The sequence below is a fragment of the Phascolarctos cinereus genome, unplaced genomic scaffold (assembly GCF_003287225.1).
Source record: "Phascolarctos cinereus isolate Bilbo 61053 unplaced genomic scaffold, phaCin_HiC Scaffold_4;HRSCAF=312, whole genome shotgun sequence".
In the NCBI taxonomy this organism is placed as follows: domain Eukaryota; kingdom Metazoa; phylum Chordata; class Mammalia; order Diprotodontia; family Phascolarctidae; genus Phascolarctos; species Phascolarctos cinereus.
Window position 1 is genome coordinate 328,562,952 of NW_027555847.1, and position 20,916 is coordinate 328,583,867.

Sequence of the window (20,916 nt, forward strand, 5' to 3'; positions counted from 1 at the left end):
GTAGGATTGTTAACTGTTAGAGGCAGAAGAATCCTGAGTTCATCTAAACTTGACATTTTATAAATGAAGAAAACATGTCAAAGGAAGTAAAGGGACTCATCCAAAGTTGCAAAGATAGTAGTAAAGCTACACAGGTGGTGGTAAAGCTGGGATCACAATTACTAAACTAATTAGATGAACACAAGATTAAATATGAGATCTACTCAGGCATGACTGGCTCTGGTAAAGTTTATCAACCAACAAAGTAGGCACTATGCTAGGCATGGAGTATACAGAGACAAAAATGAAGTAAGCTGCTAACATTCCATGGGGAATGGGATGGGTTGACAATATCTTCATACATAGGCATATACAAAATAGAGACAAAATAATTTTGGCAGAGAGAATACTAGCAGCTGGTAGATAATGCTTCATGTTGAAGGATGTGCTTAAGTCTTACAGAAAACTTAAAATTATAATATGCCTCCATATTGAACCATATTTTTTTACAAAGCAAAGGAATTTTATTGCTACCTTAGCTGAAATTATAATTAGCTCTTGCTTTTTTAGAATCATTTGAAACAAGTTAGATTTTCACTCTGTTGGTGTTTAAGATTTGGTTTTTTTTTTTTTTTGGTAGGTAGCAAATGAAGTAGAAGGGCTCTCTAACTCAAGTCTAGGGAGGGAGCCCAATCCTATTCTTTGTCGTTTCTCCAATTGTTTGTCTCTGTTGGTGATGTAATACTTTCTCTTTGAACTTTGTTTTCCCTGTTATATTATTTTTTGAGTGATAAGCAATCCTTTCCCCCCAAAAAAACCATACTGAAAGTTTTTCTTTTATTTCTTGTAAAATAGAAGTAATCCTGTTATTGTGATTGATTATTCCTGGAGTGTTAAAAGTTTCTTTTACCTTGTGATCTGTAAAATGTTTTTACATAATAATTCTGAAGTTTGAGTTATTATGTTTCTTATTAAACATGGGTTTTTCACTCTGTTGGTGTTCTATAGATTACCTTGACATGTACTCTGCAATTCGTTTCCAATTTTTTTTTTAGGCATTTGGGGTTAAGAGACTTGCCCAGGTCACACAGCTAGTAAGTGTCAAGTGTTTGGTCTGAGGCTGGATTTGAACTCAGGTCCTCCTGACTTCAGGGCCAGTACTCTATCCACTGCGCTACCTAGCTGCCCCTGTTTCCAATATTTCTACATGATTTTTCTTAATTTCCTGAAGTAAAGTATTCAAGCTTTCTTTTTCCTGATTTTTTTTCCTCCTGGAAGACCTACAATACTTATCTCTTCATATGCTATATTCAAGGTCAGTATTTTTGTTTCATAGAAGTCTCAGATGTCTTTTAATTTTAATTCTTTCCAATTATTATCTTTCTATGTGTGTATATTTGAGTTTCAATCCTGTTATTGTCTCTTCCAGAGAGTCTGCTGTTAGGGAGAGTGTCTGTCTTTTGACCACAGAATTATAGAATTTTAATATTGGAAGGGACCTCCGAAGTCATCTATTCAAATCTATAGAAGTAATCATCCAGCCTCCAAGGAAGTGAAACCTACCACTTCTCAAGATGTGTCATTTCACTTTGAGACAACTTTGCTGGGAAGTTTTTCCTGCTTTGCAACTTCTACGTATCACTTATGGTTTTGTCTTCTGTGACTGAAAAGAACCAGTCTAATTCCTCCTCCAAATGACAAGCCTTTAAATGCTTAAACACAATCATCATGACTTCCGTGGATATTCTTTTCTTAAGGCTAAACATGTCCAGTTCCCTCAACCCATTCTCACATCATGGAATCAAGGCCATACACCTTCCTGCTTATCTTCTCTAAACAATCTACAATTTATTAATGTCTTTAAACTTAGATGCCTAGAACTGAATGAAATACTCCATAGCATTTGGGGATTATCAGTTCCCTATTCCTGGAAGATATGTCTCTTTTAAAGTGGCTCAAGAGCCCCTTATGTTTGTGGCTGCCACCTTACACTGTTGATTCCTTTTGAGCATACAGTCCACTAAAACCTTAAGATCCTTTTCAGAATAACTACTATCTAACTAGACCTTTCCCTTCTTATATTTGTAAAGTATTTTTGTGCTGAAGTGAAAAACTTTTCATTTATACCTACTGAATATCATCTTATTCTATTAAGCCCTAAATTCTAACCTGCAAGATCTTTTTTGCATCCTAACTCTGTTATTCAGTATGTTAGCAATCCCTCTCTGCTTTCTGTCACTTGCAAATTTGATCAGCATGCCATCTGCTTTTATCCAAGTCATTGACAAAAGTGTTAAACAGCACATTACCAAACACAGATCCCTGGGGCATTCCACAGGAGATGTCCAACCATTAACAGCTACCCCCCAAATTGATTCCATTAAAAAGAGATATTGGGAGGACTTGTGGGAGCCACGATGATGGAGAGTCTTGGAGAAAGTCTCAAATATATAGATAACGGAGTCAAATTTATGAGACTACAAGCCATTCTTCACTGGAAAAATGGTCAAAGGATATGAACAGGCAATTTTCAGATGAAGAAATCAAAGATATCTATAGGCACATGAAGAAGTGATCTAAATCACTTTTGATTAGAGAAATGCAGATTAAAACAATGCTGAAATACCACCTCATACCAAATCAGATTGGCTAATATGACAAAAAAGGAAAATGATAAATGTTGGAGAGGATGTAGGAAAATCGGGACACTAATGCAATGTAACTGGAGGTGTGAACTGATGCAACCACTCTGGAGAGCAATTTGGAACTATGCCCAAAGGGCCACCAAAGTGTGCATACCCTTTGATCCAGCAATACCACTACTAGATCTGTAACCAAAAGAGATCATAAGAAAGAGAAAAGGACTTAGATGTGTAAAAACAGTTATAGCAACCCTCTTCATGGTAGCAAAATATTGAAAACTAAGGGGATGCCCATCAACTGGAGAGTGGTTGAACAAGCTGTGGCATATGAATGTAATGGAATACTACTGTGCAATAAGAAATGATAAACAGGCAAATTTCAGAAAAGCCTAGAAAAACCTGTACAAACTGATGCAAAGTGAAATGAGTAGAACAAGGAGAACCAGAACCAAATGTCTACATTGTAGACAGTATCAGCAACACTATGTGATTATCAACTATGAATGACTCAGGTCTTCTCAATATAATGATCCAAGACAAGTACAAAAGACTCACAAAAGAAAATACTATCCATATCCAGGTAAAGAACTAATGGACTCAGGACACAGATTGAAGCACATTTTTTTTTCACTTTATTCATTCTCATGGTTTTATTTCCTTTTGACCTATTTTTTCTTCCACAACTCTGACAAACATGGAAATGTTTTACATGATAACACATGTATAAACTACATCAAACTGCCTACCATTTTCAGAAGAAGGGAGGAGAGGGAGGGAGGAAGGAAGGGAGAAAAATTTGGAATTCACAATCTTGTAAAAATGAATGCTAAAAATTTTCTTGATATGTAATTGGGGAAAAAATACTAAATACAAAAATAACAACCATTCCCCAAGTCTGGCCATCCAACTAATTTTGAATTCATCTGATTGTATTATCATTAAATCAAAATCTCTCCATCCTCTTCACAAAAAAAGTCTGAGATACTTTAACAAAAGCTTTGCCAAAATCTAGGTAAATTATATGTATAGCATTGCCCTCATCTACTCGTCTAGTAATACTGTCAAAGGAATTAGTTTGTCATGACTTGTTATTGATGAAGCAACACTAGCTTTTTGTGATCACTGCTTCCTTTTCAAGATATTCAACAACCACCTTTTTAAAGAGCTTTCAGAATTTTCCCAGGAATAGAAATCAAACCCACTGACCTAAAGTTTGCAAACTATGTTCTCTCTGTTTTGAAAATTGCCCTTCTCAAATTCTGTGGTACTGCTCCTGTTTTCCATTATCATTCAAATATCACTGACAGCAACTCTGCAATTACATCTGCCAGTTCTTTTAGGACCCAAGGTTGTAGCTGATCTGGGCTAGGTGACTTGAATTCATCCAGGGCAGCTAGGTGTTCCTTTACTACTGTCTTACTTATCTTGGATATGAAACCCCTGGTTAGTTGCTTTTGTTGCCATTTCCATTGTAAAATATGTTCTCTTTTGCATTGAAAAACAGAAACAAAATACAGAGTTGAACGTCTGCCATCTCTCTTTTGTCAAGTATCACCATCTCATCCATCTAAAGAAAGGTCTGAGCCTCCTTTTTCTCTCAGCATTGCTTTAAAAGCATCCTTTTTATTATTCTTAACTGTACTTGCCAGCATCATCTCATTCTGAGCTTTGGTGTTTCTGACACTATTTTTAAAGGACTGTGTCATGCTCTTTATATTCATCATCTGTGACCTGAACTTGCTTTCATTTTCTGTACAGTTCTTTTAAAATAATGTTTTTTGACATGGCCAGTATGGGAATTTGTTTTGCATGACTACGCATATTTGCTTCAAGGGTTTTGTTTTTCTTTTTCCAATGGTGGGGTGAAAGAAGAAGAAAAAATGATTTTTGGTCCATTAAAATTTTTTTAATTAAATAAAATTTAAGTTGGTTGGTAAGTTCCCTATAAGTCCATATTGGTCTTTTCAGACAAATCTCATTTTTCCTCCTCATTGGAACTATTTCCCTTTGTATTTTCATAATTTTGTTTTTGAGTATCTCTCATCCACCCATGTGCCCTTCCCTCCCCCCCACCTCCTCATACCCCACCCTGGGCCGACTTCCCCTGAAATATTTTAATCTGAGTGAATGTATGTCACACTATGCCTAAATATCAAACCCTTATCTATTACAAACTCTAAGATGGGGTGGTCATTTCCTTCCCCAAGTTTCTAATCATTTCTACCTCAACAACTCTTTGAAAATCAGATCCAGAATAGAATTTCTCCTTACTGGTTATTCCATCTTTCAAAGCATGAAACTATCACTATGCCATAGAGAGCTCCCGGACATGTTTAGATAACTGAAGAAATCTATCACTATTAAGTCATGTCTCTGCTCCAGGCTTGTCTACCAAACTCTCCATTTATTTCCTCTTTCTATTCAGGTGGTCTGTAGTACACTCGAATGACAAAATCATTTCTTTTATTTCTCCTTTCACATTCACACAAATATTCTCCGTCCTGCTTCCTTTCATCTGAATCCTGGACATACCCCCTTCACCTTTTAAAAAGTATACCCGTCCAGAACCATAGTGCAGTCATGGGTTTCATCTTATCTAGCCTTAATGAAATCAGATTTGCCTGCCCCCCCCATAAGAACCTTTAGATCCCATTGTGGTTTTTTGTACATTTTTGTATAAGCATTTGAGGCCACAGATTTTACTATTGGCTCTTTTTCTCAATTTTCCCTTTTAAATTTCTGGTATTAGAATTATAGAATTGAATTAATTTTGGTATTCTTAATATGGTATTAGAATATGATGGCTACTCACTAGAGTACTCTGTACTCACTCAGTTTCTTGGTATCTAAGTCAAGAAGAGAAAATGTCAGGCAGGGGCTGGTAGATATTTAACAACCAGTTCTCTAAAAAAAAATTGGAGGTAGGAAATACTTTTAAGTTAAACCTGCATTATTAACATTTTATCCATCATTTCCTTAAGTTTAAACAATCAATGAAACAAAAAAATTAAGTTCTGATTTGTAGTTTTTACTAAATTCTTAGGCACAAATACTAACAATAAAAATTTGACAATCAGCTCGCACAAGCAGGTATGAGCTAGCTCCAGCACACTACTTGTTAGATTACATTTTTAAACAAAAGAAAGAACAAATAACAAGAGGAATGATTTCTCTCCCTTCCCCAATAAATTTAAAGATTTCCTGTCCTAAGTTCTTATATAAGAAAAATGTGTAATATAACAGACGCTGTTCTCAACTAACTTTTTGTTAAAGAAAAAAATGTTCAAATAGATGATTTCTGAATTAACCTTCTGTAAATCTGAGAACATAATATTAAACCATAACTCAGTGAAAGTATGTTTGCAAGATCCTGAAATAATAGGATTAGGCAGTTTAATTTCTAAAGATCTAAGAATTCAGAGCAGAACTAGTAAAATTATGGAAAAAAATAGTTAAGTTAATAGGCTATATTTCTCAAACATGTGATATTTGAGGAAGCTTTTGACAGATGTTCAATCACAATTTATTATTAAAATACCTTAAAATGTACAGTGTTTTTGGTACTAATAGACTACACTATTGGTACATGAGCGGACTGCATTTTGGGAGCAGACTTCTTGTCCTCCTGTTGGTAACATTAATTATCAACTTTCCAAGAACTATTTCTCTAAATGTATAGCTGTTAACTCTCCCTAAAGGACAGTCCTCTTCAGATCAAAAGAACCAGATGGTACTACCAGTTCTACATCAAATAAAAATATAGTAAACAGTAAAAAATATATATGTATATATATGTATATATGTATTATATATATTTATATAATATATATATATATATATATGAAACGTTAAGATTCTAATGAAGTAAAATGTTTTACTGAGGACTAAAGGAGGCCTATATCTAATTTTAAAACTCTAAAGCATAAAGCCTCTACATTCAGCTCATTTGATGTCCCGACCCAATTTGTGTAGCTGATACCAGATGTTTCTGAAGGACATTTTATACCTGGGAAGGGAGAGAAGACAAGCCAGTCAGTCAGTCATAGCAGAATTCCAGTTGCAAACTGGTGACAAGCAAATAGCAAGCAAAGAGCCTCGGACTCTCTTTTTCCAGCTCTTCCCTCAGGTCAAAGGGATCTGAATTTTATACCTGGGAATTGGGATGAGACAAGCCACAATCAGTCACGACACAAATGCAGTTGCAATCTGGCTTTTAGGCAACCAACACGCACATGGCAGATAGCTCAGGACCCTCTCTTTCAGGCTCATACACTTCATTTATACATTAAGTTTAATAATACAAAGGTACATAGTTATATGAAAACTAAAGTAAACAGCCATGGCTGACATTATTTACCATGAATATCCCCATTCCCTAACCCTACTAGCTTGTAAGCACCATGATGGCAGAGACCACTTGGTATTTAAAATTTTAGTTTTTCTTAGTGCTTATACTTATATTTAGCCTATACTTACTGTTTACTCAATAAATGATGCTGAATTGAGATATTGATTTCAGTATTTTATCAGTTTTTCCAGAAATTCTGGGTATTCTAATCTATAGAGAGTTTAATACGATAGCTGCAAAATAAAAGAGTTGCCACATAGTTAGAAACGGCATGAACAGCCTGGACACAATTTCTGTTTGGTGTCCGGGAACACATGTACAAATGTGGTTTCTATTTTACCACCTCTGCCTTTTCCAAATTTTTCCATTATTAGGGTGAATAGGTACCAGTGGATGTTTGGCCAGCCACTCCTATTACTCCTCATCCAACTGCATGCTTCATTTTAAGTCAACTATTTGAAATAGAAAGAAATAGAAAGAGAGTAGAAAGAAATAGAAAGAGAACCCTCTCTCATGCATACCTATGTATCACACTCTTTAGTAAATGGCTTCACAAGGTTCCACCTTCAAAAGGTAGAAAAGAAATCTAAGTGATTTAATTTAGAATTGCATTCTATATGTTCTTTGTTACTTCAAGCTTATTAAAACTTCAATCGTGCCTTGAATACTATTACAATATTAAACCAATTACTAAGTAAAACATTTCCATTGTCATAATTTCCAATACATCCCAATAAACTAATTTAAAACTGCATTCTTTAATTTCATATCGATGCATCCTCTTTATTTCTTTATTAGCTTCAATTCTTCTAGGTTAAGAAATTTGCTAACAGTATATTTTGTAGAAAATTACAGATAGATATATCATAGATTAGCTTTTTACTTATTGCTTAATATATCACAAGTAAATAATAAATTTTGATAAGTCACAAATTAGGTAATGTGAAATGATAATAACTTCTGTAACTACTTGTACCGAAGAGCTGACAAAACATGTATGCTGATGGTGGCAAATGGAAAGGAATATACCGGACACCAACCAACCTGGCAGTACCTGATATCTGTATAATACTTCAGTCACAGGTCTTGTTATAATGTCAAGGCAAATATTCAATATCCAAGCTTTTCATGTTCCCCACAACAACATTAAGGTAGTTTGGCTTTTTACTGATAAGGAAGCTGAAGCTCACATGTTTAAGTGCATTGCCCAAGGTCATAAAGCTCTCACAAACTTGAACCCAGGGCTTCTGCTCCAACTATACCAGTGGCCTCTCAGCTTAGATTGACATCTCTGACACAATTTTACTGTTCTTTTCTCTAAAAGCCAATGTTCTTAGTAACTCTATCTTACGCAAACCTAATTCCATTACAATAAAGTTCATTAATGCACCATTAATTTATTTCAGAGTTTGAGGGACATTGTATAGATTTAATCTAACTTCTAAAAATTTCTTAGCAAAGGTACTTTAAGGAACTAAAGTTGTAGGCTAGTAAATAGATTTGTCTGGTATTTTATTATTAGATTCAAAATTTTTTCTTTTATCTTTACCAGATGTGTACATAAGAACACATAAATAAAGTTTAACATAAAAATAAAGACTTGTTTCCTTCCTAAAGAATTAATGTAGGGCTCCACATTAATAGATAAAACAACAATTATGCATTACAACCAAAATAAGTTACAAACAATAAAATTAACCAGATAATATTTATTGAATGTCCATTATACAGGAGACCTGTGGGGGTTATAAATGGGCATGAGACACAATCCTTATGTAAATCTGTGAACAACTCCATATTCATGAGGATTTTTGCTAAAGTTTTTCTCTATGAGGCTTTGCACATTTAAATCACATTTTCCTTAGCAGAATATTTAAACATTTTTTCACTTTTTTGTGATTCTACTCTATCTCCTTTTACCAATGAAGAAATATTATTACTTCCAGGGGAATTTAACTTCCTTGGCTTTTTAGAACTGGTAAACTTTAAAGGATGAACTAAAAATAAGTAAAGGGTTATTAGTCTGATATGCTTAAAGGGATTATAATGAAACCACAAAAGCATACCAGAAAACTGGCACAATTTTCTTTTTAAATTAAAAGAGTAAACTAATACATCTGTAAGTGATGAATATTATATCTGCACACTGAAAGCATAAACACAGATTTTTTCTAAATAGTTAAAATACAAATTCTGCTTCCATGGCAATGAAAAAGAAGATTACTTATAGGAACTGACACAGACTGGAAGACGGGAAAAAAAGGAGGTGGTTTGTATAGTTTTTTGTTTCCTTTTTCTGGAAACTCAGGTGAGGAAAACAGGCCAAGATAAGAGTGTAAACACAGAAGCCTTACTTAATTATAAATCGGATACTATCAAACTACTTTTTTTCCTATATTTTCATAGAAAAACATGTCTTGCACAAAGTAAATATGGAAAGGTTTTTTTTTATTTTTAGGAATAGGAACCATAACTTTGATTTCATTGGTATAAAGAACTACTAATTGAAGAATTATTCTACCAATGCAAGTCAATACCTTCTTTACAACTTCAAGACTAAGAGCAGGAGTCTGGTGTTGTGGACCCCTTTTAGTAGACTGATGAAGTCTGTGGACTTCTTCTCAAAATAATTTTTCTTGTCTACATTCATAATTTAATTAAATGCTAAATTCTTTAAATACTAGTGAAACTTATGATGCAAAATTATTCCCATCCATGGCCCTTGAAATCTATCCATGGCCTCCTTTCTATGAACCCTAGGTAAGAACCCCCATCTTGGATAGCTGCTTAGAGAATTAAGAGGTTAGGTGACTTACCCAGGGCCTCAACAGTCAGTATGTTTCAGAGATGGAACTCAAGCCTGGGTCTTCCTGATACCCAAGTAAAGTTTTCTATTAACTATGCAATATTACATTCCTTTATTTCAAAAGAATATTATTATTATTATTATGGAAAGGTTCTGGATGTTGCAAAGGCATATTATATTTACATACAGTTATAAAATTATTATGAAACTACTAAATTAAAAACAAAAAATTAGATGAAATAAGATACAATGCATACATACAAAATCAGAAATGACAAAGTGAACAAGAATCAGATTTCACAGTCCTAACTCCACACCAAAATATTTCAAACATTACATTTGTTTTCAAAGACTTCCCCCACAAGCTAGGTTCTTAAGGTTTTTTAGGAAAGTACAAACTATTCAGCTTATAATATTTACGCAGCTTTTTGGTTTATGACTAATTATGAAACAGCATCATTGATGACATCAGCAGGATGGTGACAGCAGGAGAGAAGTAAACTATATTAATCAGGCAGCAGAGGGAGCTAATGCATTGCCTTTTAGTTTGCTATTATCCCTCTTCTCTGCCTCCTTTAAGGGTTCAGGGGATTTTTAAGTTGATTTACAGGAGGGCACTTAATTTTAAAATAAATTTTATAGATTTTGAAGTTTTCTTATTTTCCCAAGATATTTATCATATGCTTCAATTTGAAGTATAAAAAGTTGAAGAACTGGTTCACTTTTTCAATTACAAGATTAGAAAACATGTTCAACATCATTTGACTTTCCCAATGCTCCCCAAAATGATCCCTTAGATAATTTCTTATAAAACCAATTAAACTTTTTTATATTATAGCTATTATTCATAATATTGCAAAATGTTTTAGAAAGGTGCCTAGAGATTCAGCAACTTCATTTCACAGTTGGGAAAACTGAAGAAGCCCAAAGTAGTGATGACTTGTTCAAGGTCACATAGCAAATTAATAGAGCTGAAGCTGGAATCTAGGTCAGGAGTCAGATTTCTTGACTCCAAATTTAATACTTATTCCATCATATCAAGCTAAAATATAAAGACTTTTTGGAAGATAATGCTATTGTCTAAAACTGAACAACTATGTGACAAATTTCTTTAATTTTGCCCTTTCCCAAAAGGATACTATACCTGACTATTTCATAATCACTACTACATGGTGGCTTATACACAGTTTAAAGAGACATTTGCTCATGAAACAAAATCCCTCTTTTTGAATTTTTAGAATATTACATTAAAAAGTTTTAAAGGCACATCACATTTTTACAACTATGGGTATTAATGAATATTATCAGTAGAAAAGGGAGCTTTTCTGAAACTTTAAGAGGTCAAGATAAAAGCCAGCTTATACCTTACCTAGCCTTAGAGCCAAAACTCTCTACAGAAGTTCTTAGTGAATACTTTGAAAAGTAGAATATGCCATACTTACCTCTGACAACTGATTTCCAACACAGTTTGTGAGACAACCAGAATTTGCTATACATTTTCCACATTTCCAACAATGAAGAATAGCTACTTCTTCTTGGCTAACCATTTTAATTCCCATTTGAAGTCTTTTCATCTGTAGGAAACATTAATGTATTTTTTTTTATTAGGAAGTAACTGGGAAGACTAAACTTGTTTTGCTTGTCTAAGCATTGCATCAGTTATATTTAATGACTGACCATTCTAATTGATGACAGTGGTAATTCATGTTATTTTTTTCTTATCAACTAATTTTCTTTTTATTGAATGTTTAAATGTTAACAATAATGAACTGTTAATTTTGTTCCATATCACCTCCCCTGCTAATGGCAGCAAAAAGCAATTACTGAGGGACCACTAAAAAATTATCGTAGTGGTTTAAAAATACCTATTATAAAGGCTATAAATGTTTTTTGTTAAGTTGGGGTGTTGTATAGGACATGCAGTAATTTAAAATCATGATTTAATAGCTTATCTTTTGTGTTTATCCTTGTGTTCCTAACTGCTGTAAGAATCAGAAAAGCTTGCTTTATGACCACATGTAATGATTTTCATGTTACAAATTGTTTCCAGTAGAATAACTACATACCTTAGTATGTGGAATAAAAATTAGAAGACTCAGGAAATATTTTCATTATATTCATTAGTCTATATCTCACATGAGCTAATAATTACAAAGTACTTAGCATAGTGCTTGGCACATGGTAAGCAATATATAAAGTTAGCTATTACTATCATTACATTCAAATATGGGCTTTCATATCAAAATTTTACTTCAAGCTAACTTAGAACATTATTTTATAGAAACAATACAAGGAATTTATTTTTTTAAAGTCTTAATGTACTTAATAATCCACCTGAGCACTATTTTTCTTTAAGGAAAGCATTTTTAACCTTCACTTAAATGTCACCTGTTAAACAGTTAAATCACTTTCTCAGTTAAATTATTTATCTCAAATCCTAAGTTTAAAAATAACCACCTGTATGACACTTAAGGGAATGTAAGTATCCTCAAAAAGATGACAGAAAAGTAAATTCTGTAACAGTAATCTTATTTTTCAATTCACATCCTAGGAAAACCAAAACAAAACAAAAACTTTTTTGTTTTCATACCAGAAGAGGGCAAAAAAAGAACTTAAGTAGAAAACTTTTGGTAAATAAAGCACATGCTAATATACACAAAGGGTGTTCTTCCCGCTAGGTGTTGTGAAAATCTTCACGTTATCATTTATTTCCCTCCTCCATCCATTTTTTAAAACAACTTCTTCTCAGGCTATTAAGCCCTCTCTGTCTATTATCAACCTCATTAGCCATTCTCAATTATTAAAAAAAACAAAAACAAAACCCACTTCCCAATGACTAGTATTCTCTTGACTCTACACTCAGAAATCCCAAATTATTTTCTCCCTTTCTTTTCTTTTTGTGTTAGAATTTGCCATTTTTACTTATTCAAAAGCTCCTCGATATTATTAACTTTCTTATTGTTCTTAAATATCTTTATAATATCTGCGCAATTCATTGATAATAGTACTGTCATCTCATACATATGATTGCTTGTCACACGAATCATGACAACAATATTTTCCCTCATAATTTCTTCAGCTCACTTTTTTTCTTCTTTGAAGGAGTAATCATGCTACCAGGAAAAATTCTCTCAATAGAAAGTGCTTTGTTATAACAAAGTGTTAAAATTAAGGTCAACTAGCCACTCGCCACTAGGGTGAGAAAAGATCATTTTGTTATACTCCTAATTCCTAGTCATCTCTATCTTGGGAAAAAGTTGCAGAGATTAGGTATCCAATATATTTTCAGATCTTCACAGAGATTCTAATAACGAGCTGGGGCTTCAAGAGATGACTATTCCTAATCCTTTATCAAAGATACTTGATTTCTAAACCTAGGGGGAGGAAAGGAATAAACATTTATTAAGCACCTACTGTGTACAAGGCACTATGTAAATGCTTTACAAATATTATATAAATATTAACTTGTTCCTTCTATTCCTGCTAACTATGGTAATATATCTCTTCTGTTCTTTATGGCTAAACTTCTTTTTTTATTAATTTATTTTGAATTATCAACAATCACTTCCATAAGCTTTTGATTTTTAAATTTTTCTCCCCCTCCCTTCCAATTTCCCTCCCCAAGATGGCACACAATCTGATATAGGCTATACATATACATTCCTATTAAATATATTTTCACATTAGTGATGTTGTAAGTAAGAATTAGAACCAATAGGAGGAACCACCAGAAAGAGGAAACAAAAAACAACAGAAGAAAAAAAATAGCAAATAGTATGCTTTGATCTGCATTCAAACACCATAGTTCTTTCTTCTTTGTGGATAGCATTTTCCATCATGGAGCCTTTGGAAATGCCCTAGATCCTTGTATTGCTGAGGAGGGTTAAGTTTATCAATATTAGTCATCGCACAACATGGCTGTTATTGTGTACAATGTTCTCCTGGTTCTGCTCACTTCACTCAGCATCAGAACATACAAGTCTTTCCTTATAGCACAATAGTATTCCATTACATTCATATACCATAACTTGTCCAGCCATTCCCCAATTGATGCGCATCCTCTTTATTTCCAATTGTTTGTATGGCTAAACTTCTTGAAAAGGCTATCCACCATGGTGGCCTCCACTTTCTCTCCTCCCTTTCTTTTCAACCATTTACAATCTGGGTTCTGACCTTTTTGTCCCACCAAAACTGCTTCCTCTTAAGTTATGAATGATCTCTCATTTGCCAAATCCAATGGCCTTTTCTCAATTCTCCTTTTCTTGACTTCTCTGCAGCCTTTGACACTGTTTATCAGTCTCTCCTCCTTGATACTCTCTTCTCTCCAGGTTTCAGGCCACCAAGCTCTCTTGGTTTTCCTCCTACCTATCTGACCATGACTTCTCTCTCCTTTGCTGTATCTTCATCTTCATCACACCCTCTAAACATTGGTGTCCCTCAAGGTTCTGTCCTCCTCTTGTTCCACTATACTACTCCACTTGGTGATCTTGTCAGCTATCATGGATTTAACTACTATCTCTATGCTGATGATTCTCAAATCTACCTAAACTGCTACAGTCACTCTGCTCCAGCTGACTTTTAAACATCTCTAACTGGATGTTCAGTAGACATTTTAAACTCAATATATCCAAAATGGAAATTATTATCTTTCTTCTTAAATTTTGCCCCACTCTTATCACCTCTGTTACTGTAGAGGGCAACACCATCCTCCCAGTCCTCAGATTTACAAACCTAAGGGTCACTATGGATTTCTCAATTGGTTTCACCCCTATAACCAAGCTGTTGCCAAGGCCTGTTGATTTCACCTTGGCAACATGCTCACTTCTCTCCTCTGACAGTACCACTACTCTAGTGCACACCCTCATCACCTCACACCTGGATTATTACAATAACCTGCTGGTGGGTATGCCTGCCTCAAGGCTCTCCCTATGCCACCCCATCCTTAATTTAGCTGATAAAGTGATTTTCCTAAAGTACAGGCCTAATCATGTTGTTCATCCCCCACCTCTCAACTCAATAAATTCCAGTGGCTTCCTATTGCCTCTAGCATCAAATGAAAAATGTTCTTTTTGGCATTCAAAGCCCTTCATAACTTATCCCCATCCTACATCTCCAGTTTTTTTAATTTACTCCTTGACACATATTTTTCAATACAATAACATTGGCTTCCTGGATATTGCATAAATAAGACACCTCATCTCTTGGCTTCAGGCATTCTCCCTCACTGTCCCCCATTTCTGGAATACTTTCTGTCCTCTGCTTTGACCACTGACCTCTCTGACTTCCTTTAAATCCTAACTAAAATCCTATCTTTTCTTATAAGCCTTTTCCAATCCCTCTTAATTCTAGTGCCTGCCTTTTGTTAATTATTTTCTATTTGTCCTGTATGTATCTTGCCTTGTAAATATTTATTTGCATCCTGTCTCCCCCATTAGATTGTAAGCTCCTTGAGGGCAGGGGCTATATTTTGTCTCTTTTTCTATCACCACTGTTTGGCATTCTACCTGGCAAATAGTAAGCACCTGGCACATAGCAGGTGCTTAATAAATGTTAATTATCTCATTTGAACCTCACAGTCTTGAGAAGTAGGTGCTATTATTAACCCTATTTCACAGTTCAGGAAACTTAGGGAAATAGAGGTTAAGTGACTGTGACCAAGGTCACACAGCTAGTAAGTGTTATATGTCTAAGACTGGATCTGAACTCAGCCCTTCCTGACTCCAGGTCTAGCCCTCCATTCACTAGGCCAGCTGGTCATTTCTACACAAAAATGTATATACCACTTTTCAATCCCTTTCTTGTTTTTCCCTCAGAAATACATCCCAGTCATAAAGACCATAAATCTCAATGTACCATTTCAATCTTAGGAATCATTTTGAAAATGTGAAAATTTGATTGGAGAAAATTTTAGAAGCTCTTCATGCCAATAAAGTTTTGTTGCTGTTCCTCAGTGATAATTCTAAAGACTAATGATGATGGCATGGCAATTGCCTAGAGCCCAATTGCTCAATTTGTTTCTCTTTATCCATATTTTAGAAAAAAATATCATAAAGGGAAAAATAAATCTACCCTACTTCCATATTTTGCTAACCTACTTAAGAGGAAAGCTTTACAAATATTATCCAAAATGTATTTGCCAGTACTCACATTACATGAAAGCAATCAGGTGCTGTCTGTGGTCCTGAATCCAGGCAACAGAATTACTGTCCAAGATCTAAAACTCCTGCAAAAATGATTGTCTGCTTAGGTCAGATTTTGGCAGACCTACAGCTCCTATGAAGCTGAAAATAACTACATGTATTTACAAAGGGTATTAAAAAATATGCTGGTCATCTTCAACTGGCTGGTCATATTAGCATTGTTGGGAAAATTTTCTCAGAATTGTGATTTGGACATTGATACTAAACAAACTCTATAAAATTGTATTTTCAGAGAATCCTAGATCTTTCTCCATCCAGTGGTGAATCCCTCTCTTTCTTGAGCTGTGAACATACATGTTCTCTTTTGTAGGGTTCTGAGAATTTTATATGTACATGAGGAATGAATTTTTCTTGTGGCTCCTCTTCTTTATATCTGAGCGAGGACAAGGAAATCCAGAAATGGCAGCTCCTGAGCAATAGGATAGAATTAAGTATACTACAAAAACCAAAAAAAAAATTGCTCTAATTAGTATCATAGGATTCAGGTTCAAATCCCGCCTCTAATGTTTATACTTCTGTGATCTCTGTAAAATAACAACTTTCCTGGGCCTCGGTTTCCTGATATGTAAAATGAGGGGGGTTGGACTAGATATCTTCAGAGGTCCCTTCCAGGTCTAGATCTAATATGCTTTGATCTATATATCCTGTGACCTTCATGCTTCTGAACATTCTCCTCCATATTCATGGCCAGAGGGTAGGTCATTTTGAAAATCATTTTGAAAATGATGCAAATCATGTCTTAATCAACACTGATTAATTCAATGACCAAAAATGATTATCCCCAAAAAGGGATAATGATGAAGCAGACTATCTATATCCTGAGAGAGATTACAGTCTCAAGATGGAGAAGACATACTTTTAGACAAGGTCAATGAAGGAATTTGTTTTGCTTGTATGTATTTATTTGTTACAAGGGTTCTCTCTCTCTCTTTTTTTTTTGCAATGGGAGAAGGGAGAGGGACAAAAAAAAGTAAATGCATGTTAATTGACAAATAACATAAAATGTAAAAAAAAAATCTTAATCCAGGATCTTTACATAAATAAGAACACTGTATAAATGGGAAGAATATGAAAAAATTAAATGAGAAATTCCAGTAAGAACCTTCTCTGAGATAAGCTTTAAAATAAGCTACACTGCTTGGTAAAAAAAAACAAAAACAAAAACAAAAACAAACAAACAAAAAAAAAACAACAAAACACCCCCACAAAAAAACCACAAAAAACCTTTTAAGAAATGGGTAGGGAAAGTTATTATCAACTGATCTGATAAGTAAAAGCTGAGACTGTGAATAAATTTCAATTCTGTTTTGAAGGAGTATCAGAAATAGTTGCAAGGAAGGATGTAGAATGTATACAACTAAGTTAATAATTGAACAGAGGTTTCATAATTTTATGTATTTCTCTGAAAAGTATAAATATTTATGGGATATTACATATAACATATATGATACAATAATACAAGAAGTAATAAATTATATTTTAAAGAGGTAAATTGACTAAGAGGGCTTGATTTTTCTTCTGTTAAATTTATCTCAGCAAGAGCTCTCTAAAGCATCTTAGTCATTCTTCATATCTGATATAGCTATCAGATTCAAAAACTCACTGCCCACTCAGAGAAAACAGGACAAATGTGCCATCAAGGTATTAAATAGAATAAACACTCTTGAATCAAGAGAAGAACAAAAATGCCATCTAGTGGTAAAAACAATAATAAGAAAGACATGATTTTATGGTACAACTTGTTCTAGGACCTTGGTCGAATGTATGAAAATGATATTGATATGATAACAAATTTCACACAAATACATGAAATATATTAAGGATGAGTTCCCAGACTCGGTGTCATGCTCACTTCCTCTCTGTACTCTCACAGCCACCACCCTTCCCTACTCATATCTATCACCCCAATTCAGGCTGTTATCACCTCTCTCTGAGACCCTTAGTCTACTATTTGATCTCTCTGCCTCTCTCCACTCCAATTCATCCTCCACACTGATGATGCAGTCCCCCTCCTCAATAAATTCCAGTGGATCCCTACTATCACTAGAACCAAATATGACATGCTATGTTTCATTTATTTATTTATTTTTATGTATTTTTTTTTTTTACATTTTCAGGCCACTGGGGTTAACTGACTTCCCTAGTAAGGGTCAAGTGTTTGGTTTCAGGCTGGATTTGAACTCAGGTCTTCCTGACCCCAAGGTCAGTGCTCTATCCATTGCGCTACCTAGCCGCCCCTCATATTTAAACCATTTAACAATTTGATCCCTTCCTACATTTTAACACATCATTTTCAGTCACAGACAATGGCCCAGCTATAACACCACATGCTGTTCTTCTTACATAATGTCCCAGCCCCCATCCCCACGCCTCATGTCTGGGCAACCAGGAGGTACAGTAGATGAAGTACCACACCTGAAGTCAGGAACACTCATCTCCCTGAGTTCAAATACTTCTTCAGACACTTACTAGCCTACCTGTGTGAATGTGGGCAAGTCACTTAACCTGTTTGCCTCATTTTCCTAATCTGTAAAATGAGCTGGAGAAGGAAGTAGCAAACTACTCCAGTATCTTTGCCCAGAAAACACCAAATGGGAGCATGAAGACACAACTGAAATGCCCCAAAAGCAACAACAAAACTGGAATATTCTTTCTTTTTACCTTGACCTCTAAGCATTCCTGGTCTCCTTCAAACTCACCTTTTACAGGAGGCAATCCCTGGTCTTCCTAATGCTTTCTCATCCAAAGTTACCTAATGTCTGCTTTGGATGTGTCTTTATTTCCCTATATATGTACATCAGGATATAAGAATTTTGACTGCAAGAACTTTTTCATCCTTGTTGAATCGTGAGCATTTAGCACAGTACTTTACATAAGTGAGCTTACTAAATGTTTATTGATTGATAAATGTACTAAATATTTACTGACTGATGGACTGATAAAATTAAGGATACATATACTCCTAGGCAAAAGTGTGTGGGGGGAATCCACACTCAGAAAATTCAATCCCTTGAAAAATGGTCTTTAAATCAAGGAGGTCTCTGAAGGAGTCTGCACTACATTTGAAAAATAAGCAAGAGCTGTCACATACATCCAAAAAAGCCAAAACTGTTGACCCATCATGTCTGCCCTGGGGCTTAAATAATAATAACAACAATGACTATGTTTGCACATTAAAGTTAATTTCACAAAAGTCCTGCTCTGGGATCTCATTTTGCTGCCTGAGGTGACAATATGTTCTTGAAGGATATGCCAGTGAATTATAAGCTTTTTCAAATGAGGTCCTGACAGACAATAGGTTGCTGAGGAGCAGCTTAATGAAGCATGGAATGGCTGATTACAAGCAGGTGAGGTCATTAAATGATGAATTCTTTGGCCAGGGTGATACATGGTACAAAGAAAAATACAAAATGGTCTTCATTCCTAGGTGGTCCCTTTCTGCTTCCACAAAGATGATGGCAATTTTGCCCAAAATGAAAACAGAGTAGTTTTCAGATCATCTACAAATACTAAATAATGGCATTCTAAATGTGAGATTTCTTTTTTACAGTGAAAAAATTATCAACAGCTAGAAGATGATAACATTCATATTTACATCATTTCTACAAATGAAACTAAATGGTTAGATAAGAATGGTTAGATAAGAACCTGTAAGTTTTACTTCCACAGAAGGAAATAAAATGAATGGCAACCAAAGGCAGCACGAAGCATTTCTTGTGGGGTATTTAGTGCCCCATCTTGTCTCACAGTGTATGTGATGGGAACAAATAAGTAGACTGCCATAAAAATAATTACCACTCATGTACCAAATATCTGTGGAAGAGAATGAAAAAGTGGATGTAGCTATCAGTGAAACTGTACATGATGAAAGCTATGTGATACCCACTTGCTATGAGTATTTCAACTCTGCAATGTTTTAACTGTCCATGGGGAAAAACAAAACAAAACAAAACAAAACTGGTGCTTACAACTAGATGGTGCACCTGAACAACATTTTGTTTGGTTGAGGGTACTTATATTGCCAATTGCAACACAACAATTCAAAAATGGTTTTATTAGCATTTCCTTTTCACTAAATGAGACTCCATTTTTATGTGTAACTACCCTTTTGTTCCTGGGGTATTTGAATAATTTCATAATGTGCTGGACTCCCCCACAATTTTGCTCCAATCTATCATTCTAGACTTATTTTCACAATGCTTATACTCTTACAGAGACATTACAAGGACATCACTTTGTAACCTGCAAAATATTTTATAACTGGCAAAGCACTATATAAATTTGAGATAATAAAACAGCAAAAACAAGTATATATTTAGATAAGCAATAACATAAAGGTATGAAATATAGTGTCCCAAACGTCTTTGCAATTTTAACCCTTAATAACTTCAAAAGTATAAATGCTGTAAACCTATAAAAACATTTGAAAGCTCAATTATTTAAATTTTTTAAATGTTGATATGCTTATTAAAATTCAATACAATCACTCTCTTGTTCTATATATCACTCTAGTTAATTTTCAGACGTTGTGAAACAAACTTGTGCTCAGTGACTGAGAGGACTGTATTTGTAATCGAAACCTCAACATCTTCCAAAGAACCAAATTTTGATGCATTCACAACATTTAAACTTGACTCACAAGGAACAGTCTAAGAATAATAATCAGGCTACCGATGTGAACAAGTTAAGTGGCTCTACCAAATCTCCAATTAGAGACAGCACCAGAAACTGTCACACATAATGTAACATGAGAGGGTGCCATGGCTTCTTAAAATTTAAGTTAAAACTTATTATTCAAAATTCACAGACTGATGTAATTGTAAAATAAATTTAAATAATTAAATTTTAAAGAGATTTTTCATAAGTTTGTAACATTTATATTTCTGGGATTATTAAAGCTTAATCACTAAGATTTTGGGGACACCTTGTACACCTTGCTAT

At 34.5% G+C, this 20,916-nt stretch overlaps 1 protein-coding gene across 4 annotated transcripts in view; it reads right to left on the minus strand.

Annotated features, from left to right (window-relative positions):
* The window catches only part of RNF180 (ring finger protein 180), a 221,042-nt gene that overhangs the window by 163,067 nt on the left and 37,059 nt on the right, over positions 1–20,916 (minus strand). For 2 of the 4 annotated variants that reach the window (XM_021007244.1, XM_021007246.1), the window contains exons 1-2: positions 6,628–6,767; positions 5,453–5,525 (exon numbers count right to left, since the gene is read on the minus strand). Coding sequence is in view for 1 of the 4 variants with exons in the window: in XM_021007243.2 (XP_020862902.1) it covers positions 11,218–11,349 (132 nt within the window). In the remaining 3 variants the exon portion in view is untranslated. Of the gene's footprint in view, positions 1–5,433; positions 5,526–6,627; positions 6,768–11,217; positions 11,350–20,916 lie in introns of those variants that run through there. The other 2 variants (XM_021007245.1, XM_021007243.2) reach the window with 2 other exon arrangements.